At 47.3% G+C, this 27,754-nt stretch overlaps 1 protein-coding gene across 1 annotated transcript in view; it reads right to left on the reverse strand.

Moving 5' to 3' along the window:
* The window catches only part of LOC119168980 (3-oxoacyl-[acyl-carrier-protein] reductase FabG), a 135,294-nt gene that overhangs the window by 65,710 nt on the left and 41,830 nt on the right, over positions 1-27,754 (reverse strand). Inside the window, exon 4 of the mRNA XM_037420158.2 lies at positions 21,903-22,041. Coding sequence (XP_037276055.2) covers positions 21,903-22,041 — 139 coding nt within the window. The remainder of the gene's footprint in view (positions 1-21,902; positions 22,042-27,754) is intronic.

Raw genomic sequence — 27,754 nt, forward strand, 5'->3', positions numbered from 1 at the left:
TCAAGTGTGACTGATGCTCAGGACGCCATATCTATGCTTTGTAAGAGATCAGGGGCCAACGAGAAGCTCATAGTCCACACTTATTTGACTGCAACTGAACCCCGGGTAGTGGCCTCACAGCAAAAAAAGCGTGTAACAAAGGTTCCTGCAAGCAGCACGGGCTCGTCGTCTGTGTTGCTACAAACAGCCACAATGTGGGCATTCGAAATCGGTGGGCGCGTACCAGTGTGACTGCTGCTTTACACCAGGAGCCAACGAACGTTCTTCCGTAAAGACCTATCGCAACAGCTTCGCCTATCTTGCACTGGAACTGAAGAAGTGGACGTCTTTACGTTCGGTGGGTGAAATCATCCACATTACCATTGTAAAAGGGTAAACCTCATGGTCTGTGGACGTAAGTAGCCTATCGACGCCAATCTTGAAGCTATGGAGGTGCCTGAGGTCCGCACCGTAAATGGTTTCCCGTTAGAGCCGAGCGTTATTGCTATGATGCGTAACCGCAATGTGGTATTTGCGAATGAACCTCAAGGAGCACAAGTAAGCATTTTAATCGGCTCAGACTGTCACTTAAGGGTAGTGACCGGGCGCGTCGAGCGTTTCACTGACACTCTGTGCGCAGTTGAGACCATATTTGGGTGGATCATTCAAGGAGTTTGCACTAACGTGAACCATCGGTTGCCATCGCGTAACATTAGTGCCACTCAATTTTTTCTTGCTTCTCCCGACAACAGGGGCGCTTAACTCCTGCCTGAAGACCCATCAGACATGTGGCGCTAGGACACTATCGGTATCTCTCACGAACAATTAGACGTAATCAAGCACCCAGCACTCCTCCACTTTGGTAGTACAGTACGCCAGAGTGGTGAACCTTACGAGGTACCGCTGACGATCAAGCACCAGTCTCATGTCTTGTACGAATTGAAGTGTGGTTGACACCACGCTTAAGCTTTAGCTTCAGCGGTTCGAGCATCACCCAGGGGTTCTACGGGAATACCATGCCGCCATCAGCGAGTTCTTTAAGGGAGGTCATGCAGAGAGAGTAGCACCGTCAGCACTTCTTGGACACACCATCTACTGCCTGCCTCATCATGCGGTGCTCCGACGAGAGGTCGTGGCTACAAAGGTCCGTGTCGTATTCGAGGCCTCGTGGCATAAATATGGTGAACCCTTCTTCAATGACATGCCCGATAAAGGCCTCCAGCTGGGTCCTGAACTCCTGCAGTTGCTCTTGCAGTTTAGGAGCAGCAAATTCGTTCTTACTGCAAATATCCTAAAGGCTACAGAGATGCGCCCGACTGAAAGACAGCGACGCCCTTCTTTTCCTGTGAATAGACAAACTACCGACATCAGAGTATCCCGTCCCGACAATGATGGAGTGGCGCATGACCCGGGTCCCTTTCGGGATGTCTACTAGCCTGTTCTTTCTGAAGAAAATCTGCAGCACTCCCTCGAAACATCGAAAACTAAACACCCTGACACCTCCGCCCGTCTGCAGCAGTCATTCTACGTGAACGTCTTAGTCATAGGTGCGTCTTCCGAACAGTAGGCATTGAATATTTACAGGGAAGAGTAGGCCACGCCTTCTGGATAAAAACAAGGTGTTGCTTGTTGCGTTGCGTCACCGTCAATGGGCGAGCGCGACCGGGCGGAGTTGACGGTTTCGGCCGCTTTTTCTTGGAGGGCACTGAGGCTCCCCCCATCAAAGCAGATGGCAATTCGTGTTTACATGTTATGGCGTGAAAATTTAGGCGTGTCCGTGCGCTTTTTGAGGTGTGTGATTGTGCTTGTTTGGTGTGCGATTGTGTGTGGGGGGCAGTTTGCCACAAGTTTTCTGTGATCGAGTGCGATTCTTTCGTGCGCGCGTGTGAGGCAGACGGTTGTTTAACGGTGTGACGCCGCGAAGCTGTCGTGTGCTGCTGAACAACTCGAACGCGAAAAAATACGCTACATTGCAGCACGGTGAATTCCCCTGCAATTTACAGAGTCAACAAGCGTATCTTGATGCATATTATTTGTAACAAAACACTTCGTTTTGTCACAAACGACCGCTGAAGCAAACGTGCGCCGCCGCCTGCAGACAACAGCATGCACTGACCCTGCCAAACGTTCCCTTTACGGGCGCGTTCCCTTTTAAGCGTCAAAAGGTGTCCAGGGCGTGCTCTTATCCTATACACACGTGGCCGCCAACCAGCACAGATGAGGGGAAATGAAGACAACGAAGTGAGGCCTCCTTTTGGGGCGACCGTTTTCACTGACGAACTAGCGAGACGAAACGCTTTAAAATATCTGCCGCCCTGGTACGTGCTATGCGTGGTACGATTACTTGAAACGTTTGCGTTGAAACGGGGAAGAATCTAAACTAGAGGTGTCAGAGGGTAGGACTGGTGGTGAACTCGGCCAAGAAGTTGTGATGTTTGAGTGGTGTGAGTGAGTCGTGTAGTGCAGTCAGTCAATGTTGCAGAGTCAAGTTATGACGCCGCTGGAGTACTTTGTTGAGGCACGTACGAAGAATTGTACGTGCCTCGACATTGTACGTGCCTCAACATTGTACGTGTTGAGGCATATTCAAGGCATGTACGAAGAATTGTGGAGTACATGCGCGTGGTGAATGTTTGGGGCTGCTGAGTGTTCTTGCGCAGTTTATGATGTGTTAGATTGCATTTGTAGCGCGGCAAGTTTGTTCCGGTTATTTTAAATACCTTCTATGTGATTTTGTGAGTTGTAATTGGTACCTGCGTAGTGTGTAAGTTTGTGTGAAGCCTTTACTGGCAATACATATTTTGTGTGTGTCGTAACATCTTGGTTTTAACTCGAACTTTCAACCACAAACGGCGTTGCGAATGCACTAAAAAAACCTACACTTAAATTCTGTGTGCTTTCGCGATGCGTTTCGGTGGGATGATGCGTCAGCCCTTGGAATCTGCTCGGCGATCGCCTCCACATGAACGGAATCAGTGACCCTTTTCATTTCAGGTGAGTAAAACGGGCAGCATTCCTGGAGGCCAATACTTTATGACTGATTAGTTCTTTTACGGCAAACTGTTCACATATGTGGTGTAATCGATATGCATAATAAGTATTCAGAATCACACCTGTCATGTGCAGCTACGAAACGCGTTAATTATTGTCTACTGTTCCGCGTAGAAATGCGCGTGAAGGCGTTTCTTTTGGGAAAAGCAGTGGCGCCATAGCTGGCGCAGTGTGTACTAGGCCCATCCCGTCACCTCGGTGGCACGCAATAGACCGCACCTTGATATTATCCAGCGGCCGTGCGAATGCTATCGTTGCCAATGCGGGAATGGAATAGAGAAAGTGGGGCTCCAACTCCAGCCTTCTATGCGCCCAGTTCTTGAAAGACGGGCTCTCACTAGAGAACGCTACCGAGCAGAGCTCCAAGTCCAAGATGCTTGGTCTACTTTGGGATCGCTCATCAGATCACATCATCATTACTGCACAAGTTGTACTGGCATTCATTGCAACCTCACCATTGACGAAGCGAAGTTTTGCAAGCCCTCGCCGACAATTCGACCCGCTAGGCTTTGTCACTCCATTTCACGTGACAGCACGACTCCTGTTATAGCGGCTATGGCGACAATACATCGACTGGGACAAGTCTCTTCTACTTAGCATCGAGGAAATATGGAATGGGTTTGTTGTTTGAACATCCTGTTGCACGTTGCCTCACAGCTGCATCGCGAGATCATGGGCGCGCTACGGTACAATTGTTTGCTAACGCCTGCCTTCGTGTGTATAGAGTCGCCGTATGTGTGCTTCAACCACTGCAAGACAGCCATTTTACAGTGCGACTCCTCATGGGCAAGTCTCGCCTTACACCACTGAACAGAATTTTTCTACCACGTTTAGAGCGCCTTGCATGTCTTTTGGCGGCTACGTTAAGGCATTACATCTAAAAAAATTCCTGTGTTCTCATCAAAGGTTGCCTCCTTCTGGGCGGATTAAATTTATTGCACTACAGTGGGTCTCTGGTGATTCTCGCCGATTTGAGACTTTCGATGACGATATGTGGGGTTTAACGTCCCAAAACCACTATATGATTATGAGAGACGCCGTAGTGGAGGGCTCCGGAAATTTAGACCACCTGGGGTTCTTTAACGTGCACCCAAATCTGAGTACACGGGCCTACAACTTTTCCGCCTCCATCGGAAATGCAGCCACCGCAGCCGGGATTTGAACCCGCGACCAGCGGGTCAGCAGCCGAGTACCTTAGCCACTAGACCACCGCGGCGGGGCGATTTGAGACTTTCGTATAAAGAACCGTCTGCAAGCGATTCAGGCATTTACTCACGGCTACACTTGGTGGCACAGCGCGAGCACAGACAATCCAGCAGACCTTTTGACGTGCGGAATATCCCCAGTCGTCTAATACAAGAGACCGAGTGGTGGACTGGACCTCATTGGTTGGCCGTAACAGAAGAGCTCTGACCTATGAATTGTTTTCCTGCACTGACGATGCACGACCTCAACAGTGAACTGGCGCGTGTGCCTAACAGCAGTCTCACCACAAGCCATGCATCCACTGACTCCACTACACAACCAAGAGAAGTACAGCTCACTCTCCAAGCTTTTTAGAGTAACTACCAAGATGTGAGGGTTCATTTGCAATGCTCCCAGAAACCAGCCACCCTACTATGGGCTGTTGACGTGCCTGGAAACAGATACCACGCAGTGATACTGGCTCAAATGTGTACAGAAAACCACCTTCGTAGCATAGGCCGTTACCTGTCAGGTGAGCCAGCCTTTGCCACCTGGTTCCAGTGTTCTCGCACTAAGGCAGAATATGGACCAGGACGGGTTTCTCAGAGTTGGAAGCCACCCAAAAGTACTTGATAGACCAGAGAAGCTTAAACACCCAATAATCTTACCAAAAGGCCACGTGATTACAAGGCTTGATATCCGTGACTCATGTCCGTCTTCTACACGCCGGCGTTCAAATTACGCTGCTGGACCTCCGATCAAGGTTTTGGATTTTAAAGGGCAGACGAACAGTTAAAAGGGTGCTTCAGTCATGCTTGCCATGTGATCGCCGACGTTTGCGTCCAGCGTCGGTCCCAGTTGCACCATTTCCAAAAAAAACCACGTAACGAAGGCGTCACCATTTAACGTCCAGAGAGTAGACTTGTGCGTCCCAGTGTACTACCGCTCAACTCAACAGTCAGCGAAACTTTATATTGCCGTTTTATGCTGTGCCGTGACATGGGTGCTGCACCTGGAATTAACCTCGTAAATGACAGCCCACTCATTTCGCCTTGCCTTTCGTGAGTTTACGCCTAGGCGGGGCGTTCCATCTACCGTTTATTAAGATACCACCAAGACTTCTCACAGCTGTTTCAAGCAACTGCGACTCATGCTCAGCGAGACAATGCAAAGCCACGCAAGTACCCATCATATTGGAAATTCATTGCAGAACAGGCCCCGTGGTGGGGAGGTTTGCGGGAGCGAGTAATCGGACACTTAAGAATACGCTCAAGCGCTGCCTTGGACGAAGCAGCCTCAGTTATGAAGAGCTGCTTACTGTGCTTGCGGAGATGAAAGCGACGTCAACTACCGCGCTCTGAACCAACTCTGCGAGGACACCCAGGATGCAGAGACACTGAGGCCATCGCATTTTTTAACCGGCAAGTGTGTTGTGAGATTACAGGCAAGCACAAGCGGCAGTGTGCCTAGTTTCACCGCACGTGACTTGCAAAGGAGGTTGAGATACAGAGACGACCTTCTGCACCGATTGTAGACATGGTAGAAGAAATATTTACTTATCCTGTGCTCCACCCATCACTGCCAATTGTCGTCTTCGTCCCAGCTGCAAGTCGGTGACATGGTGGTTGTTAGAGACGACAACGTGCCAGCGTTGCAACGAAAGGTTGGCAGAGCAGTCAAGGCGTTTCCAGGCAAACACAGCCTCAAGAGGTACTTCAAAATCACCGTCGCAAACAGTCAGCAAGTTCGTCGCGCCGCTCAATGAATGTATTCTTGAAGGCAAGTGACCACGCCTCGGCCTCGAGAGGATGTTGAGTTCACCGCAGGAAAACATTGCCAGGAAACATTAGGCTGCACACCAGACGTGCGAAAAAACGAGCGCGGAATTGTTTATTGCATGTGAGCATGCAATAAACAAAAGAAGGAAGGATTATACGAGGGCAACGCGGGTATATGTCTCTTCTCTGTTTCAAGAAAATGAATACATCGCTAGCTCCGCTCAACTTTAGTGCCTAAGGTACTCGGCTGCTGGCCTGCTGGTCGAGAGATTGAATCCCGGCTGCGGCTGCTGCAATTTCGATGGAGGCGGAAATGCTGTAGGCCCGTGTGCTCAAATTCGGGTGCACATTAAAGAACCCCAGGTGGTCGAAACTTCTGGAGTCCTCTGCTACAGCATATCTCATAGTAATTTGGTGGTTTTGGGACATTAAACCCCACATATCAATAACTCAATCAACCACTCCACGTTCGAGCTTTTTGTTTGAGACGGAAGCAGCGGAAGCTATGACGTGTGATGTTAGAGGAAGAACTAAATATCGTGGTGGTTCAGGAGACGAAAATAGAAAGGGAGAGTTAGATGGGCGGTATAGTGGCACAGTTTAGTGACCGCTACGACGAACGCGTTTCTCATTCTGTCTGTACAACGGCAGGTTGCTGTTTATTTTTAAAGAGAGGTCTAGCTCTAGTTATACAAACAGTTATAAGTGATCAGGGTTGGAAATTTGTTCTGTGTGATTTCTTACACGTCGACCAGCGATTACAAGTATTGTATGTTTACATGCAGAAAAAAGTGAATGAGCGGCTTAGTATCTTCAAAGAAATATTGCCATACACGCAGACTGATAGATGTTTAATCATGTTAGGCGACATTAAGTGTATTTCGTGCTCCGAGGATCGCTCTCGCGATTTACGATTGAAAGATAAGAGGGTAGTGCTTCTGAGATGGAGGACAGCAAAAATTCTCGTTGATGATATTGTATACTATGCGATTGTTTAGCAGTATCGGCATTATACGCATTTTCAGGGCAATAGCCATGCAAGGTTAGATAGAGCCTATGTGTCTCAAAAAATCACCGTGCTGTGTAACGACTACACGGTGCTGAAAATAAAAATTATGTTCATTGTTTGGATGCCTTTAAAATAGAAAAAATTATCAATATAAAACCGAAAAATGGAATAAGGAGACGTTGAAATTAAACACGTGGCTCTCAAAGGATGATAAATATATAAAATTGGTGACAGCAGAAGTTTGCGAAATGAAGCAACGCTGTAAATGAGGATAGGTTGAGCGATTGGATTGGTTCAAAGAAGCCGTGAAAATGAGCGCCATACAAATAACTGTAGAAATACGTTTAGAGGAGCGTTAACAACAAAGCAATTTGAAAAAAAATGCTGCAAAAATGCGCAGATGCAGAGACGGCAATACCAGCTACCTCTATGAAAGAAATAACCTAAACAAAAATAAGATTAAGGCTATCGACGCGGGAAAACAGTGTGGCGTGCTACTGCGTGCACGTACGGAGAAGAATTCTATTGATGAAATGCCTACAAAACGCGCTTCCTCTACTGAGAAAAATCACAGCATATGCACGTAGTGAATGACGATGAGTGGGGCGAAGCGCTGGAGGGTTTCGTTGCTAAACCGTGAACTATCCACGAATATCGCCCACTAGATTAGCTGAGACGTGTGAAACACTGCATATATTTATAAAAGAAATTTATATATTCGTATGTGGTAACTATACACCGCTTTCAATCCCCCGTCATCATAATGACTTTATGGTCGGTGAAGTGGTGGATTGGTGATGAGCCATAGTGGAATGTCATTATGGACGAAGTAGTGGCCGGTTTGCAAAGATGGAACTTTATGCGGTCACGTGCAAACAAGGGATGGACACAGTGGGACAATCTATAGTTTGTAGCGCCCTCGTTCGGGCGGCGCGCAAACCGGAGAGCGCGCGATGGCGACAGAAGAAAATAAAGAAGGTGCTAGGCCGTGGCACGTGAAGCCACGGCTCACGTTCCGGGCTGGCATCGGTTATCGTTCGGGCGTGTCTCTCTTTCGCTCCTGTGGCATAAGCCTACAAGTGGTGACCCGGATGAAGACAATGACTGTCTCGAATGCACCCTCAACCGAACAAGCCTCACGTCCGCAGGACGTCTCGGCCGTGCAACTGCGTCTCCCATCTTTCTGGCCACAGGACCCGCAAGTTTGGTTTCATCAAGTCGAGGCGCGATTCTCCCTTTACCGCATCGCCTCGGAAACGACATGCTACTACCACGTAGCCTCCGTCCTTCCTCCTGACGTTGCCAGCGAGCTCTCCGACGTCCTCTCCAACCCCTCGGACACTACGCCATATCAGCACCTTAAAACCAAGGTGCTGGAACGATTCATGCCTTCGGAACGCGTCCGCCTACAGCAGCTCCTTGCAGAGGGGGGCCTTGGCGACAGGCGCCCCTCCCAAGTACTGCGCCTTTCACGTGGCGTATGTTTTCGACACTAACTCATCCAAGTACGTGCCCCGTGAACTCCGCCATCTGGCTTATATATTGGAGTTCACGACTGACATCCGCCACGTGAAAGGAGCTGACAACACCGCCGCAGATGCCCTTTCTCGTATAGCCGCGGTTGACTCTCCACCGCCAACCATCGACTGGGCCTCATTCTCCTCGGCACAGCAGGATGATAGAGAGCTTGCCACTTTTCGGGAGAACCCCCGTTCTCTCCGACTACGCCTGGTGCCTCATCCATTATCATCTGAGCGCTTGTGGTGCGATGCCTCAGCTGACCTTCCCCGCCCTTTCGTTCCCGCTTCATTACGACGCACCGTTTTCCACTCCTTACACGACATCTGTCACCCTGGCATTCGGGCTACTCAACGTCTTCTCACCCAGCGCTATGTCTGGCCCGGAATCAACGGTGATGTGCGCGCTTGGACGCGCATGTGCCTGCCCTGCCAGATGACAAAGGTCTCCCGTCCTACTAAGACGCCGCCCCAACCATTCCTTCCGCCCGGCCGTCGTTTCGACCATGTTCATCTAGACATTGTGGACCCTCTACCAGTGTCTCAGGGGTACCGTTATATATTGACCATGGTCGATCGCTTCACACGCTGGCCAGAGGCTGTTCCAATTCAAGATATCACAGCCGAGACAGTTGCCCACGTTTTCATTTCTACGTGGGTATCCCGTTTTGGCTGTCCTGACACCGTGACAACAGACCGTGGACGTCAGTTTGAGTCCTCACTGTTTACTTACCTTAATCGCATCCTCGGAGCCAGACATTGCCGTACCACAGCTTATCATCCCTGCGCCAACGACATGGTGGAACGCCTTCACCGACAACTGAAGACCGCCTTGACTACCCGCCTCAATAGAGCCACCTGGGTTGATGCCTTGCCATTGGTGCTCTTAGGTTTACGAGCTGTCATCCGGGCAGACCTGCAGTGCTCAACAGCAGAGCTGGTGTATGGCACTTCTCTACGGCTTCCGGGAGACTTATTCACGTCAACGAAGCTACCAGACCAGCCACAGCAATTCCTACAACGCCTCCTCAACTGTGTTTAAGGCCTCCGGCCCACTCCACCCAGACCTTCCGAACACAAGACCATATTCGCCCACCCTAATCTGGCCACTGCAACACATGTTGTCATGCGCCACGACGCGGTCAGACCACCTTTGACACCAGCCTACGACGGACCATTGCGCGTCCTTCACCGCACCCCCGAAACTGCCACTCTACTTCAGAACGGCCGTGAAGAGACAGTCAGCTTGAACCGACTCAAGCCGGCGTACCTGGAGACCGCCCTAGAAAGCCTCTCATCTACGACTGATCTTCCGTTGGAATACCACAAACTGCATGTCACACTCCGACTTCCAGTCTACATGGGGGGCCCTGTAGCGCCCTCGTTCGGGCGGCGCGCAAACCGGAGAGCGCGCGATGGTGACAGAAGAAAATATAGAAGGCGCTAGGCCGTGGAACGTGAAGCCACGGCTCACGTTCCGGGCTGGCATCGGTTATCGTTCGGGCGTGTCTCTCTTTCGCTCCTGTGGCATAAGCCTACAAGTTCTTTAACGCACACCTTGGCTGAGTTCAAGTACACGACCATCTTGCATTTCATATTGGCTACTTCTGAACAGTATTTGCTTCATGGTCGGTGAAATGGTGGATTGGTGATGGGGCATAGTGCGATGTTCGCAAGGATGAAGTAGCGGGCCTTTGGCATAAGTGGAACCATAGGCAGTCACGTACTATCAGCGTCAAATGAAACCCGAACAACGGCAAGCCTTTGCGACAGTGTAGTGCGCACTATCCGGATATCGCCGTTGATGGGCGTGCGCATACTGTTCGACAACTCTGCGCATATATGCGTGCCTGTGCATGAAGATAGCTGGATGGCACGCACTACATCATCGCGAAGGCTTGCCGCTGTTCGGGTCTTACTTGACGCTGATAATAAATACATACAAGGGATGGAAACCGCACCTTTACGAGCTTCGCCCTTGAAAGTACGCTAATTAGAATTACTTGAGGTTGAATACATTGGGAATTTATCGGGAGTGCAGAACTTCACTGACGTGTCTTTAAGGAGTATTACAAAAAGCTATTCAAACATAGAGTTCCGAGCGCTCTTGGTTATGAGAACAATTTCTTATATACTTTTAGAAGTTAGATCACGAAAAAACCGAAAGGTTATCAAAATAGATACCACTGCTAAAGAGATTGAAATTGCCATAGCAGCCATAATTCCCGGAAGGTCGCCAAGGCCTGACAGCCTAACAGCAGCATTTGACAAAATTTTCTGTCCACAGATATCCACAGTACTGGAACAGGCGTTTAAGGAAGTTTGCCAAGCAGGACGCTCTTCACCGTCTTTCATAGGAACTTATACAGTCTTGATACCAAAGAGTGACAATAAGAATAAGCTTAACAAAGGGATAGGTTATAGATCAATTACGCTGAAAATGTAGATCATAAAATAATAATGAATGCATTAGCGAATAGATTACAGGATGTTATCAGTGGTATAGGAGGCCCACATCAGACGTGTGGTACAAAAGGAAGGTCCACATTGACAATTATCGACGTGGATAGCAGCGTATTTGAAACATGCGACACCGATTTCAGGAAAGTTGCTATGGTGTAATTGACTTAGAAAAACAATTCGACAGAGTTTGCCATAATCTCCTGTTTTAAAATTTTTGAGTAGTTTGAAATAGGTTCATTAGTAACAGAAGGTGTTCAAATGACATACTACAACTCTGTAACTAACCTCAATATATATTATGAGTTGATAGAAAGAATCGAAGTGTGCTCCTCTGTGCTTCAGAGTTATCCACTGTCACTTATTTATTTGCAATTTATTTAGAGGCGTTGTACAAAAAGGGTATTAACCGTCCGAACATGGCTTCAGCCTGGATGGTTGTGAAGTGCGCTTATTGGCTTATGATGATGATGTTGTTGATTTCTCCCATGATAATGAGAGAGTTACAGCTTTCATAAGATAATTCATGACTTTTGTGACATGAAAGATAGCGATGTAAACCTCAGTAACAGCTTCGATATATGACGTGGTCAATGGCTGATATCACAGCGAGTTTCTGAAAGCATGCAGTGGACATGCACAACGAAAATTCATCTCGGTGTTCCACACCAATACACCGAATATTATTCAATGTAAAGATAGAGCAAATGAGATCCGAAGCTGATGAATGGGCAAGTCGGGATCTCTCAATTTTCGCACTCGCATCCGTTTGCAGCACTTTATTGGAGAGTAAGGTGGTCAGTCTAATGCAAGTTCTGAGCTGCTCGAAATTGAACACTAAAAAGTTACATAAAGCATATGCGGTTTCTGCATGGCAGTCAGATCCATCATCATGAAATGTCTGGCTACGCCGACTGAAGGGCAAAGGCTGCTCTCATAATCCACCGATCAACCCAGTCTTGTGCTTTATGTTACATCGTTATACGTGGGAACTTTTTAATCTCATCAGAGCACTAAATTTCTTTCTCCCCTTCATGCGTTTATTTTCTCTGGGAATACAGGGAGTTACCCTTAATGACTATTGGTTATCCTGTCTACGCGCTACGGGCCCGGTTCTTGTCCATTTCTTCTTCTTGATTTCAACTATGATATAATTACCTCAAGTGTGTTCTTTGACGCAATCTGTTCTCTTCTTGTGTCTTAAGGCTGGACTAATGATTTTCCTTTCCATCGCTCGCTGCGTCTTCCTCAATTTAAGCAAAACCCTCTTTGTAAGGGTCCAGGTTTCTGCTCCATAAGTAAGTACTTGTAAGATGCAGCTCTTATATTCTTTCGTCTTGAAAATTAGTGGCAGATTACCATTCATTATTTGAGAATGCTTGCCAAATGTGCTCCATCCCATCCTTATTTTCAAGTTATTTCACACTCATCGTTGTGCTCCGCGGTTACTACCTGTCTCAGGTGCACATATTACTTTATAACTTTCAGCTCCTCTCCACCTACCGCGAAGTGCTGTTTTCTGCCGACGCTATTGCACATTACTTTAGTTTTTGTGTATTATTTTGAGAGCCACTTTTCTACTTTCCTTGTTCAATTCTGTAATCATGAGCTTTAGTTCGTCGCCTGAGTTGCTCATCAAGGCAATGTCTTGCGCCGATCGCAGGTTACTAAGATACTCTCCAGTAACTCCCATCTCTAACTATTCCCAATCAAGGGCACTGAGAACCTCCTGTAAACACGCGTCGAATAGCATTGGACCGATCGTGTCTCTCTGCCTTACACCCTTCTTTATTAGTATTCGGTTCCTTTATTTAGAGAAAACTATTGCAGCTGTCAATCCACTGTAGATTTCTTCCAGTATGCTAATATAGGGCTTTTCGATGCTCAGATTAGGTATTGCCTGCATCACTGCTGATGTCTCGACTGAGTCAAGCGCCTTCTCGTAATCGATGAAGGCTATGTAGAGGGGTTGGTTAATTGTATTCAACGCATTTCTCTATTACCTGATTGATAGTATGATAAGTCTAGTGTAGAGTAGCCTGTGCGAAATCCTGCTTGGTCCTTCAGTTGAGTGAATTTAAATGTCGCCCTGATTTGGTTAGCTATATATGTGTAAATAGCTTGCAGAGAACAGACAGCAAAGAGATCGGCCTCTAATTTTTCAAGTCCTAGACGTCTCCTTTCTTATGAATTAGGATGATGTTCGCGTTCTTACAAGATACTGGTATCCTTGCCATCAAGAAACGCTTCGCATATAAGGTGGCCAATTTCCCGAACAATTTCTCCACCATCTATCAGGAAGTCCATTGTTACTAATGCTCATCAGCACCTTTGCCTTTTTGCATTTCTTGTAGGGCTTTTCTTACTTCCCCTGTCATTAGTCATAGGATGTCGAATTTTTATGTACTATTATTGTTTCCCACAATATCATCCTGATTGTTCTGGCTTCTGTACAGCTCTCTGTAGAACTCCGCCACTTCGACTATTCTATCCATATTGGTTATGACATTTACTTTATTGTCCCTAATGCATATATATGATTTTTACCTGTGATCAAGTTTGCCTTCAGAGCTTTTAGAGTTCTGCCACTTTTTACAGCGTGCTTTATTCTCTTCATGTTATACCTTCTGAAGTCGGCTGCATTACGCTCTACTGATTAACTTCGAAAGCTCTGCTAGCTCTATTTTGCCGGTTGCAGTTGAGGCTTTAATGGTTTTTTGTCTTCTCAGATAGTTTGCCAGTGTCCTCTCTAGTGACTGTACCTCCGACTTTCTTTGCACACTCTTTGATGATACTAGTAGGATCAGTTGTGTCAACGATAACGTCGGTTACCTCATTTAGTGTCTCAAATCAATTTTGAAGTGAAACTCTGAATTCCTGTATTTAGATCGAAGCGCTAGCTCACTTATTGGCTTCTTGCGTATCAGTTTTTGTCTTTGCAATTTATAACTTTGATGAATGCTAGTTCTTAGCATTCTATGGTCCCTGCATCGAATCTTGCCAACTATAGCTACATCCTGTACAAAGCCTCGGTGTGCACACAGAGGCATTGACGGTTTCACCAGTAGGATTTCGCCACGTCCATTTACTGTTAGCCCAATTTTGTGGAGGTATTCAAGATCCGTAAATTATTACGTTTTGCGAACTCTACTAATATCTACTCTGTCGGGTAGCTAGATCCCCTGTCATATTTCCCCACGGCATGGTCTCTGGCCTGTTTCTTTAGTAATTTGGCAGTAAAGTCGCACATCAGAATAGTATATACTGTGACTTTACTTTATTATTGGCTGACTCTACATATTCATTGAAGTGTTAAACCAAATGAGCCCCGTGGCTCAATTTCGGCAGGTAGGTCTGTACGCCTTCATCTTGTTTCTTTTGTTGAACTTGGTTGTGATATTTTCCACGCTTTCACTAATGCTATAGTATTTCTTTATGCTGCCAGCGATATTCTTGTGTACAAGAAAGGCCACTCCGAGTTTTTTGGTCAACTCTTTCACGGTAGCATACTAAGTGTTCGTTTTTCAGCACTGTGTATTCCACACGCTTCCTCTAACTTCAATAAGCGCTATGAGCGTCCTCTAACTTCAATGAGCGCAGCTAGACTAGCCTCACTAGATAGCGTACCAGTGTTAAAGGTAGCCAAGTTCTACTTCCAGAAATTCTTAGCATCCTCGGCCATGTCGCAGGTCTTCCCGCCACCTTGAACAGTTGCTTCACAGCCGCTGGGAACTGAGGGTCAAAGTAATTGCTCTTGCATGGGAGTTAGTGGCCAAGTACGGCAGCAGAGTGGCCAATCGTGCTCTGGTGAGCAAGTGCGTTACTGGCAAGTGTTCGCCAGTGAGGCCACGCCCCAGACCTCTTCTTTTGTTTCTTTTTAACAACTCCTTCATCATGCGTCTCAAGTATATAAACGATTGGGAATATTCCGGCATCTGCATTCAAACTGAATTTTGTCATTGTATGATAGGCTGCTGTGCAATCTCTATGTAGAGGGTTCTGTTGCACGTTAGCACTGTAGAATATATATATATATATATATATATATATATATATAGTTAGATAGATAGATAGACAGATAAATTTATTGATTGATTTTGCAATTCAGTGACTGATTCATTGATTCATTGATTCATACGGTCAATGTCGCTGAAGTTCGCGAAGGATCACTCTGCGCTTAATAAAAAAAGAGTGATATTCGAACTGAAGTCGGACTCCAATGACACTGCGCCACGAAATCTACGCGGCAGGGCTTCCTAACAACCGGCACAAACAGCCGCATACTTTTTTTTTGGAAAAAGCCCAATTATGAGTCCGTAAGAGCAGTAACGTCCACCTTGACGCCTTATCTTGAAGAAAAAAGAAAAGAATGAACAAAACAGAAACAGGCGTTCGAACTGAAGACCTGCAGCGCGATCGCTCCTCCAACTGCGCGTCAATCCACTACACATTCGAACTCCTTTACGGTCGCGTGTAAAACGAGTACAAAATGACCGCAATGAGTTCTCTCATTTTTTCCATTGAGGTACGAAGACGGGCCCCCTCAACGTAGTCATTGCTTTACTGTGACGGGGCCCGTCGTTATAGCTGCAGCATTAATGTGGCAGTCCCCTTAACTGTAACGATTTCACTACGATGATAGGCCCTGTCACCGTAATCACAATTAGACTACGTGTGAAGGGCCCCATCACTTTATTCATGATTATACTACGCTGATGGGACCCGTCACCATAGCTACTGCCCACTGAAAGCGCCACGCATTTGAAGAAAGGAAAGTGCTGAAGGTCATGATAGTATTGGTGTAAGTGATTCTTAAAAGATAGAAAAGAAGATAAAAGTGAGCCCCGTAACTGTCTGAATCATAAGGCGGCGCCTCAACAGTGGCTCACGAAGGATGGTGCTAAGGAGGAATGAAAAGGGATAGGGAGGACTAAAAGGGATAGAGATAAAGATGAGCACTCCCACATACAGAAGTAAAGATAGAGAAAGATAGGCAAGGTCGCGGGTGTCCAAGGACGAACCATCCTCAGCGAGAGCTTCACGGCATCAGGAGATGGCAGTGGGTGAGCCGGTTGGCCAGAGCTGTGCTGTCATCGGAGATCGCGGGCGCACAACCGGTTGGAACGAAATCCAGCGAGCGAGTCCCAGCACGGTAGTGACGACGCGCGCTTGTCGTGTTTTTTTTTACCCATGCTAACCCTCCCTGCTTATCTTCCAGCGCTTTCCCCAGTATACGAGAGAAAAGAGAACGCGATTGCAGCATGCTACAAATCTTTGCAACTCCACCTTTATACTGTGACTCCGCTCGTACTGGACGAATTTTTAGCATTTTTTGCGCCTGTGATCTGTTAGTGACTCCATTCCATGGTTAACTGGGAAAGCTTTTCAGGAGCCCTTTAAGTTAGATTCACACACGAGGGTGAAATCCCACTGCTCCGCGGACCGAACAGCAACGTGATTAGCTAATCCGGTGCAGCAGCAGACACGTCGCATGCACACAGCCGGAGCTACGCTCGCGGAATCCTCAGACATACTCTCGACTCCTTTGCTTATGCAGCTTGCTTTTTCCGCCTTTATTTTCTACATGGAGCTATTAGAGACAGGACGGAGCTGACACCGGTAAAATATTCGTATTTCTTTTAATCTATTTGTTGTGACTACGCGTTTTTGAACGCCTAAGAAAGTCCCGTATTTTTACGTGCACCTCAAATGCTAAGCGTCGTTTGCGTCTACATAAAACGCTGACGGTGCGCCTCCGTCACTTTCAACAGCGTTACGTGACGCGCGCCAAAACGTATGACTTCGCGTAGAGCTACACGTGCAGAAGCTCTTTCTTTGTAGCCTTCCCTTCAGTGCCAAGAAAGGTTGTCGCCGAGTGTGAAGCACATGGCTTTTAAGCAAGCTGCCTGCTTCGTAGCCACGCCAATCCGACCAATGTTGACAAATTGGACGCTCAATCCTCTCAATTGAGAGCGGATGACCGTCAAACGGAGCGACACATTTCTATCCGTGCCGTGAGCATGGGGAGCGGATGAAGTGAGGACGGCACGTTTCATTCATGCTACTACCCGCGGATAGATTGTACGATGCGCGTGGGGATCATATCAACTGAGAATTAATAGGAAACATGACGGTAATGGCAAAATACTCAGAAAGTGTCCACATAATTGGTAGCGTAATGAAAGCAAATATTCTAACCAGCTGCTCTTCGACACACCTGATTCAAAGTAATAGGAAGGTGAGCTTGTGCAAAATGTTCGAAAACAATAAAAACGTAATAGAGTGGTGGCACGTCAATATTTATAAGCGTTTGTCAACGAAACAAACCGATAGTGGTACCAATTCTCACTGTTTCGTGCCACACAATCACCACTTTATAAGTTCTACATGCTGCCCTGTTGACTGAAACATAATACACCGTCCAAATTTAAGCTAAGAAAACAATATTGCGTCTTGCACACGGAAACTTTGTTCAGAATTGTAAGCAAGGCTTCCTTCGTTGTCTTTTAGGTCTTTACTTGGTCGTTGCATTTGATCCATTCATGATGTTTTATTCCATCCAGACGCAATGCCGTCCAACTTTCGATTTCAACATTCTGCACTCTTGGTTCAAAACCTAATAGCCACCTTACGTTTTAAGTTGTTCTTTTAATGCTTAAGTTGTTCTCTTTCGTCGTTCTGTATGTGAAGAGGTGTACGTTCAAAATGAGCAAAACTCAATGTGCAAACGGCAAAGGTTGCTAACGTTTTATGAACAACGCAGTACTGACAGCCACTCCCATGTTTTCTAATCGTGTATTTGCAAATATTTCTGCATTTCGATTGTTCGGCACGCCGAATATATTTTTCTGTTGGTGTGTAGAATTGTTTACCAGCGAGACAAATATACAATGTCATATGAATATTCGTTTTCATATAAATCCTCTTTGACATGAGCCATTGCAATGATACATCAGACACACAAAGAATAGAGGACAATGTTGCTTGCGGCCGGTAATGCAAAAGCAGCATGTGATGGCGATAAAGTTTCCAACAATATTGACACTTACCCTTTTAGGGGATTGGACGCTTAAAGGTCGGTATTCGTGTATTCGTGCAATTTTGCAAATTCTAGAGTCTCTGAGAACGTGTGCTTAAAAAAAATTCAGGTCTTACCAGATCATCAAGTACTTCAGTGTTTGAGAAGCCAGAGAGGGTGGATTGATTGAAAGTTCATTCCTGCTGTTAGACGCAACCTAATTGTCGATGATTGCGGACAGGTGGCGACATCAAGGAGACGTATTGGATATGAGATTAACGATGTGCTTGCCATTTTTCACGTGACGATCGCATTCATTGCTTTGACCTTGCAGTGAAATTGTGACTTTTTATTATCGTTATTCATAATCAGTGATTTTAATAAAGACGTGGTGAATTCTATATTTCAGGTACAGGTTTGTGTGTGTAGCTGGTACGCACCGGCTTGAACATCAAGAGGAGTTTACCAGAATTTTTGATATCATTATTCAGCCAAGCATAATCTTGTATTATAGACAGAAAGTATTTTGTGTTCAGTGTGTCTAACATCAACATCAGGCAAGCAAAAATACTACAAACTGAATCTGGCTCGTACGACCTCTCTTCTGTAAGGAACAGCAGCCGTGTTTTCGTTGGCTGGACTTATACAAGAGGGAAAGTTTCAGTATGTCAGGCCTCCGAGGGATATTCATCGCGTCTAACAGCTTTGAGTCGCTGGAGGACAAATGTGGCAGGCGTGGGGTCACGCCACGTAATCAGCTGAAGAGCGGCGGCACAGCGGCGATTGTTTAGAGGCACACAACTTGATTACCTCATCTTGAATCTTTTTAGGTGGTGTTTTAATTTGTCATAACCACTTTTCCTACTTCTTATTACTTAAAATTGCTTCCTAGTTGCTTTTAATCACTTGTTATTTCACATTGCAGGTTCTTAGACTAGGAGAAGGGGGGGAAAGAGAACCTTACGTCAGTCTCTTTCACGCGAAATGTTTTAGTCCAAGAGAGTGTTTTACCAAAAAAAGGTAAGAAAAATAGGTGTTTTCTCTGAAATAGTCAACGCCTTCAGCAAATGATTCTCAAAAAAATTCATAGCAACGGGCCTGTTACGCTGTAGAGCCTTGGTGTACGTTATATGTCTTGTATGAAGGCTGAAGGGACGAGGTATGCCTTTTGCTTTATTGCTTTTGCATTGCCGATCAATCGTGTGGACACTTGTGGACACTCTTCGCAATTGAAGAGGCAGATGAAGATTTCACAGTTTAAATGTTTGTTGATGCCTAATTCTTGTGCGCCTATTTTAGCGAGCGCAAGCTAACTGTGACATGGTCTCTTAAAGGGGGCCTGAAACACTGTTTGAAGTAACCGTCGAAAGGATTCACTAAATTTGCTTATTGCCTCAGGAATTCAACGCCGCAACAATTTTAAGAATCCATCCAGTACGAGCGGAGCTGCAAAGATTTGTCGCACGCTGCAATCACATTCTCTCTTTTCTCGTCCCGACGAAAGCGCAGGAAGCTAAGCAGGAAGGGAGTGCAAGACAAATCAAATACGTCACCCGCGCCTCTTCACCTTGAACACTTTTTTTTAATGCGCATCTTTGTAAGTGTTATAGCGCGCGGAAGCGTAGACAAGTCGCGGCCTCCCGTGGCGATCTTTCTAACGACTGAGCGCGAAATGTGCAAATCAGCCAATGGCTGATATATGAGCTTTCAACGAGGGATCTTTGAGTGTCTTTCGCAATTTTTCGAGGGAAAAAGCAATTTTAGCTGATTTTGATAATTTACTGTGAAGGTTCGGCCTCGTACTGCGCTATTATAACTGGCTCACGTGTCGCGAGCCTTTACCACTGATCAGCAGCGTTTTCTGACCATGCTCGAAAAATGCTGCAGGGCCCTTTCAAAGACCACAGATGCAGTGGTTTATAGAAGTTAAGGGTTATCGCACAATTGATGGCTTGAGGTAATTTACAGTCTTTCCTGCTTCTTCTTGAACCAGCCTCAACACTAGCTAAGGAGAGACAATGTTTGAGGTTGAGAATGAGTGCCCCTCGATGACTCGAGTGTTTGGTGGCAGCGAGAAGGAAGGGCCGTTCTCTAGTGAATATACGCTTTATTGCAGCACTTAGGTGTCTGACCGGGTCCGAGCCCGAATCTTCGCTCTTATCTCAAATCCAAACAGCCTATTTTCAGCCTGAGGTCTAATAGAGGGTCTCTACAAAGCAAGTCAAGCGTGGGGGCTCGCATCACCACAACTTAGTGAAGGAACACTTTCATAACAGACACTGCATTGGTATAGATACGTTCCAGAATAAAACACGAGGGCGGATAGGTTCTCTGCGCAACACGGGGCGTCATACTCTCTCCCTTATTATTTCGATAATTGGCCTTGACGTCCGCCGGAAGCCGCTGCCAGGCTCCACCAGCTCGCGCACTTAACGCCGATTCGTATAGAAAATGCCTTGACAGTGGGGAGAATGTTGTCAGGACTTGACGACTGAGGATCTATGAATGCCACAGCGAGACGTCACACCATCACAAGAACATTCGGTAATGTCCTATGACAGGGGTGCGCTGGTCTGCATGCCCGGAAAGCCGATTGTGAACAAAGGGTGAATACATACCGCGACTGTGTTTCTGTCAGCCCAGCGGTTGAAAGCTACTTCCACGTCCTTACGGCATTCTCAAACTGTCCTCGGGAACGCCGAGCAATCATCTTGAAACCAGACTACGGCACGTCACCTGGTTCTCGCGAGACCCGCTTTCTGGTCAGCCCTTCACTTTGTCCCAAACAGGGGTAGGAAGGGGCAGCTTTGACGGCTCTCTCGTCAACCATGTGAACAATTTAGCCACCTTTCTTTCCCATGCGCGGGTCTTGCGCGTCCCTCTTCGCGGAACACGGGACCTCACTTTGCGCTTTTCAGATCCCGCGCGTGCTGCGTCCCACAACAAAACACCGCTCCACATACCTAAGTGCTTCCCCCTTTGTACTTCTTGAACGCTATCCAAGGTGACATTGAGGTCCATCAAGTTGCTAATAATCGCCTCTTTTGCTTTTCCATAATGTACTGACCTGGCATTCCTTTCCAGTATTTTTTCAGCAGACAATTCTGCCTTATTCATTAAATTTCACATCCTACTGTAAGTGTATCTACTGAACTGGATTCAGCCTGTCACTTAAGTTGAGTGGTACGCACAGAAAGCCCAGAAAGATCGCTATCTAATGTCGAAACTGAGGAGGCATGGCCGGCGAAGAAGTTTCTAAGCAGCCCCAAAACGACCCAGAAGTTCATATTTAGTGGTGGCGTTGCACTTGTGCACCTGTCTACAGCCAACACTACAGGAGTTACGTTTGGTAATTGAAACGTGGTCCTTACGCGTTTCCCTATTCACTACGCTCCATTTACTTTCTCTTGCCTGTACCTCTGCGAGTATTCTTCTTTTCAGGGCGAGGAGAAAGAGCACGGCACGCGCAGCTGTTAGCAGGTAAACAGACCATCGTTGGCCGACTTGGCAATGCCTGGGGCTCTTTACGCAACCTCATGGAACAAATGACACCAGGATGGCAGATGAGGATGGCGAAAGGGCACGAGCAGGAAAATTTGAGCGTACATTGCTGGTTTACCTTTACCTAGTAGCATGGTACATTCGTTTCATAACTATTATATATGCCCGGTTGCACATTCGCGCACGTATGACAACTGTGCGAATTTAAAGGCATGTCATGACATGATTACTATTGCCTTAATTTGCCACAAACCCAAACAATGCACTGTATGCAGCTCCTCGCTGACTGGCTCATAGCACATCAATTTCGGCAGTCCAAGGAATCACAATTACGTTTATTCTCAGCGTATAACCTACTATAGAAAACATTTCACAAATGTTAAGCTGAAAATTAGAACACAAACCTTTTGTCTTCATGAGATGTGGCAAAACATCCTGAGTTATGTGCAAGACGGCCCGCAGATTTATATTGATTTCATCGTCGAAGTCCTCGAGCGGAATTTTGCCGACGAAGCCGATTCTCGCTGAGCCAGCGCAGTTAACCTAAAAAAAGAAACGGCGTTGCGCTTAGCACTGTTGCAATGTTACATTGACGCAACGTTAATCTTATTAAATGATCAACTCTTGTTTGCAGGAGAAAGGCATCCGTATAAGATCATGTGTCGCATCTCTGCTGTGCTACGTTTTTCTTTCAAACATTATTCATCGCCTAGCAAGCACTCTGCTAAATGACAAGGTTTTGAAGTTGTTTGGTTTTGTTGATGATTTCTCAATTGTTTTGAGAAAACAAAGAAATTGCGCTTATTCTGATTGTGTGGCTGAAGTCCTACGTTTTCTTTAAGGTGCAAGGACAAGGACTCAGGTTTACTCATGATTTGCCCACTAGTGACAAACTTGTATTTTTATATATTCTTTTCAGGGTAAACGAAGAGAATGTCTGTTGATTGTATCACCCTCGTGTGCACAAAGATTTTTCGCCATTTCATACCGCCAATTCGAAGAATGTGAAGAGACCGATAGCAACTGCTAGTTTGCAGATGGCTTTAAGCAGGTCCTGCTCACATGCGGGTAAAAAGTCGCAGCTTTGCCGCAAAGGTGACGAAATGAACGCGATAGCAACAAATTCGAAGGTAACGCAAAGAATGGCAAGCATATCAAAACGCACCCCACGTTTCTGACACACGAAACGTACTCACAGGTACAGATGAACGCGAATAAGCGTCTCAGTCGTTACTTCACTGTGCCTGAAAAGCGCACCCTTTTCGCAAACGAAGACTGTGCAACGAGCGCAGTGATTGTTGTGCGGCCGGGAACTAGAACAGAATCATTCCGGTGAAATCTCAAGGCGTAAGATTGCCCCCACCTCAAAATAAGCGAGCGCACGCATGACCCCCCCCCCCCTCTCTCTGGCTTTTCGCGGGGAAAAGTACGCGTGGGAGATGAGAGCGCAGCTCCGCCGCGTCGTGACGATCTGTTGACGCGCGATAATGGTGCCATCTCGCTGGTACTTCTAAAAACACGATAGTTTCCTCTAGGTGGTCATAGCCAGCAGTAAGTGACAGACATAAATGGGTGGCCGTTTCGATGTTGAAGGAGGTGCTCCCTTGTGGCCGAGTGGCTATTGCGTCGCACTCACTCTTCAGCGGTAAGACGTTCTATTCCATGCGCCGTTGTATTTTTTGGGATTATTTTTCTTTCTTGCGTTTTCATACTTTCACGGGTTAGTGACTTAGACGAAAGGGAGCAGGCAGTACTTTGAAGAATATCCTTTGTATTTGGCCGAACTTGTGGCCACTGGCACTGATAGCGACAAATAGAGCCGTCGATCAACTGACAAGCGGTGCATCGTGTCGGCATTTATACCCTCACCATAAAATAATCTAGCGTTATCGCTGGCGGTAGCCTAGATTCCAGTAAAATCTGTTATGTTCACGAAGTGGGCGTACTCGTAACAAAACGATCTACTACAGCCTCGAAGCTTCTCAAACATCGTAGACGCGCTTTGCGCTGAACGTAGTGTAACGAAGCGATAACAAAGCTTCATAAACGAACAAGGCAATGCAAATACGTATACATATATGGTTGTTGACAGTGATGCCGATGCCGGCGGCAAAATCTAGCTGAGAGTGTTCATATATTTGTGATAGCAATAAAAAGCTTTGAACACCACATATCTAGGCTTGTTTTCGTGGGTTTCTCTACATTGCTTTTAGGAACCTTGTACAAGGCTTTAGGAATAAAAGTTTAGTGGGACGTCAGTTGTGCATCTTCAGTGAATGATGAGAATAAGCGTCCCGTCCTTATTCCATATACTTCAAAGGTATCTCATTCTCTGAAAAATGTGGCTTTTAGGTGTTACGCACCGGCAGTGTTTTCTGCTTCGAAAGACCACTCTTGTATTTGTGCTCGAGTGTCAGCTGCTTAGAATCCGGAGTGTGGAAAAGAACACACGAAGAAAATGATTTTTAATAAATGCTCAACCGGTGTTCTTTATAAGATTTTGTGGAGCTGTTGTCGAATGTACATCGGCCAGGGCGGCCGTAGTAATAATTGACAATCAGAGCATGGCCTCTCTATAACAAATGCGAGAAGACTTCGTTTGTCACATAAATGCAAAGCTTGTACGCGTGAACCACTGCTGGGCAACGCATGACTTATGCGGAAGAGCAAAGGCAAGGTAGCACGGGAATCGCCTGAGGCTATGTACATGGAGAAAGCTGACAACCTTTGTGTCAGCGTTCATTCTGTAGCTCTTTATCAAAATGAGTATAGCTTTTGAATGACAGGTTTTTATGAAGCAGTGCTTTAGTAGATTGTTATTTTGCTTTTGTTGTGTAGTGCGTATGCCTAACAGTTCCAAAAAGCTCACGGAAGAATAAAATTTAGTTGCGCCTGTTCGCTTTTGAGTGTCTTACGTGTCTTCTTGCTTCTGGCTAAATATTTTTCCATCGATTAATGTTTAGCCAAAACATACGCTCTTGACCAGCAAATTCAGTGGCCGTAGAGACCACGCGTTCACCGAAGGTATTCCAGAATACAAGCTGTTTCATGAAGCCTCACAAACTATTTTCTGGCCAAACGCTCACTCAGATACGTGCGTCGACCAGAGAACGTTCGGGCAACTGCTTACGAACAACTTGAAAATGCTGATTGATTGATATGTGGGGTTTAACGTCCCGAAACCACCACAATGCCACGTTCCGTTCCGCAAGCTTTGTTATCACCCCAATACACTACACAATTCTCAGCGCATACGCGCCTGAATTTTTCGAGAAGCTTCAGGACTGTAGTCGATCATTTCGCTAAGATCACGCCCACTCCTCGAACTGTACGGATTATTCTGGAACACTCGTCACCGCCAGCGTTAACGCTAGAACATTCGATGGCAAGAGTATAAATGCCGACGCACTTCGCCGCTTGTCAGTAATTGATCGACAGCCGACGCTCCACTCATTGCTATTTATGCAAGACTGCTACTGTAATCGGACTTTCTGTTTACCGGGCATAGGTTCGCCCAAATAAACAGTTAAATCCCAACATAAAGTCTCCTGTCTTCGGCCACGTGACGACCCCGTGACATCTAGTGGAGGTGCTGCTTCGTTCATGTACCGGACGCCCCCGTCAAGCCGTGAACCCACTCTACGTCACGGACAAGACACCGACGCCAACCAGGAGCAGAGAACAAGCCACTGACATCAAGGTCTACCACCGGAGTACGGGCCCCTTCAAGACAAGGCACGGAAGACCAAGGCCATAACCTCGACTGCAGCGACAATGACAACCGCAGCGTACCAGCCCGGGGTCGTCGTGCATCAAACCAGATAACCACCAACCTTCCGTGGGGCATCTTTCGAAGACCCAGAGACCTGGCTAGAGACATACGAACGTGTGGCAGCCCTCAACCACTGGGAGAATGACGAAAAGCTCTATCGTGCGTATTTCTACCTGGAACACACCGCGAGGACCTGGCTCGAAAATCGGGAGTCTGCACTTCAAACGTGGGAGGTCTTCGGCGGCGCACACCTGCAAACGTTCGCGAGCGTCGCTCGAAAAGAGAGGGCCGCTGCTTTACTAGAGACCCGGGTTCAGCTGCCAAATGAAAATATTGCCATTTTCACAGAAGAGATGACCCGCCTATTCCGTCACGCTGACACACCCATGCTTGAGGAGAAGAAAGTTCGTTTCCTCATGCGAGGGGTCAAACAGGAGCTCTTCGCGAACCTAATGAGGAATCCACCGAACACCGTTCAAGAATTTGTATCCGTAGCGACCACTATCGAAAAGACCCTGGGCATGCGCACCAGACAGTGTAATCGTCACTTGACTCCAGAATGCGCTGTTCCTCAAGCCGGTGACTCCGAAGATCTGCGTGAAACGATCCAAGCGATCGTGCGGGAAGAGCTGCGCAGGCTGTTGCCAACGGCGCAGCCTCAAGTGGATTCGATCACCGACATTGTGCGAGAAGTCCGGCAATCGCTCCGAATTCCCCAAACACCGCTGCCCGAGCCAGAAACTATGAGCTACGCCGCTGCAGTGCGCCACAACGCTCGTTCCCGTCCACGCCAAAACGCCGCCCCGTCGCACTTCCGTCGCCAGACGCCACCGCCGCCACCACCCCCACCGACGTCCTACCGTTCCCCAGCGGGCCAGCGCAGTGCGCCGAGAAAAACGGGCGTTGGACGTGCACCTGACCACCGCCCGCTCTGCTACCACTGCGGCGAGGCCGGAGACACATACCGCCGTTGCCAGTACCAACAGGTGGGACTGCGTGGCTTCGCCGTCAATGCACCACGTCCGCAGCCAGGGGAACGGCCACGCGACATCGCCGACTACCTGACAGGAACTCAGTGGACACCACGAAGTCCTTGCCGTTCGCCGTCGCCCAGCCGCCGCATGTCACCGCACCACCGGCAGTACTCTGGCCCAACGCGGGGCTGGTCTTCTATCCCGTACCCGGGAAACTAAGGGCAGCAACCTATGGAGGTGCGGTTGCTGTGCGACGAACAACTGAAGATCCTCCAACGACGACGACACCGCGACGGAGCTTTCCGAACACCACGCCAGCCAGGCAAAGTCTCGACCACGAAACATCACTCACCGAAGGTGACCTGACGACGCAACATAGAAGCAGCGGAACAAGCCGACGAAGCCGTGACTCGACGCCACGACCTAACTGCAACGTGAGACGGCGAACTAGCAACCTCGACGTTCTTATCGACGGCTACAGTGTGACCACTTTCGTCGATACTGGAGCCGAATATTACGTCATTTGTGGGTCGTTCACCGCGAAGTTGAAGAAAGTTAGGACAGCTTGGGAAGGCCCCAAAATCCTCACAGCAGATTGTCGCGGGCCGTCATGTCGTAACGCCAGCAGGAATCTGCACAGTGAGAGTCACAATTAACGGCCGTATTTATCCTGCAAAATTCGTAGTCCTACAGCGTTTCTCGAGAGATGTCATCCTTGTTATGGACTTCTTATGCCTCCATGGTTCTGTCATCAGCCTAAGAACAAAGTCGATAACTTTATCTACAAAAAAAGCACTGCCGCCGCGCACGCCATCAGGAAACTGTCATAGCCAACTCGCGGAGAGCAGCTGACGTAAGAACAGCACACTTGATACCGTGGAAAAACACTAGCCTTTATTTCCTACGCACTCATCTTTTATAGCAACCTGGTGCTGACGTAACACGATGCATATCACATATCACACATCACATATCAGCACGTGTTGCGGTGGCTATTATGTTACACTCCTCCCCACCAACAAACAAAACAACGATAGTTTAGCGGCCTTCGTGGTCAGAAACGCACAACTGGTTTTTTGTCTTCGTGCTTCTTCGCAGCATTTGCGTACTGCCATGGCTAGTAGGCACAACCAGATCGCGTGTTGCGGTCCCACTTTCGCTGCATGATTCAGGACACGGCTCAGCAACTGGACTCGATTGCTCCGACTCACACTTCCTGGGTAGCGGAACTAGTTTCTCAGCCGGTTGCACACCCGCTCGTTCCGACTCGCACTCGGTGGTTGACGTAGGTTGTTGCACAGGCGGTAACACTGGCGTCGGTGAAGAAGTCTGTCGCTCAAGCGGCAGTCCAGGAGGCGCACTAACTGGGGCGAAGTTCGGCCGCAGGTGTTCTTGATGGCGCCGCCAACACCTACCGTCTGACAAAACGACATCAGCGATGTTATCGGTGGCTCTGTCAGTCACTCTTGCGGGCATCCAGGTTGGCCCCGAACGGAAATTCCGTGCGTAG

The sequence above is a fragment of the Rhipicephalus microplus genome, chromosome 3 (assembly GCF_043290135.1).
Source record: "Rhipicephalus microplus isolate Deutch F79 chromosome 3, USDA_Rmic, whole genome shotgun sequence".
NCBI lineage: Eukaryota > Metazoa > Arthropoda > Arachnida > Ixodida > Ixodidae > Rhipicephalus > Rhipicephalus microplus.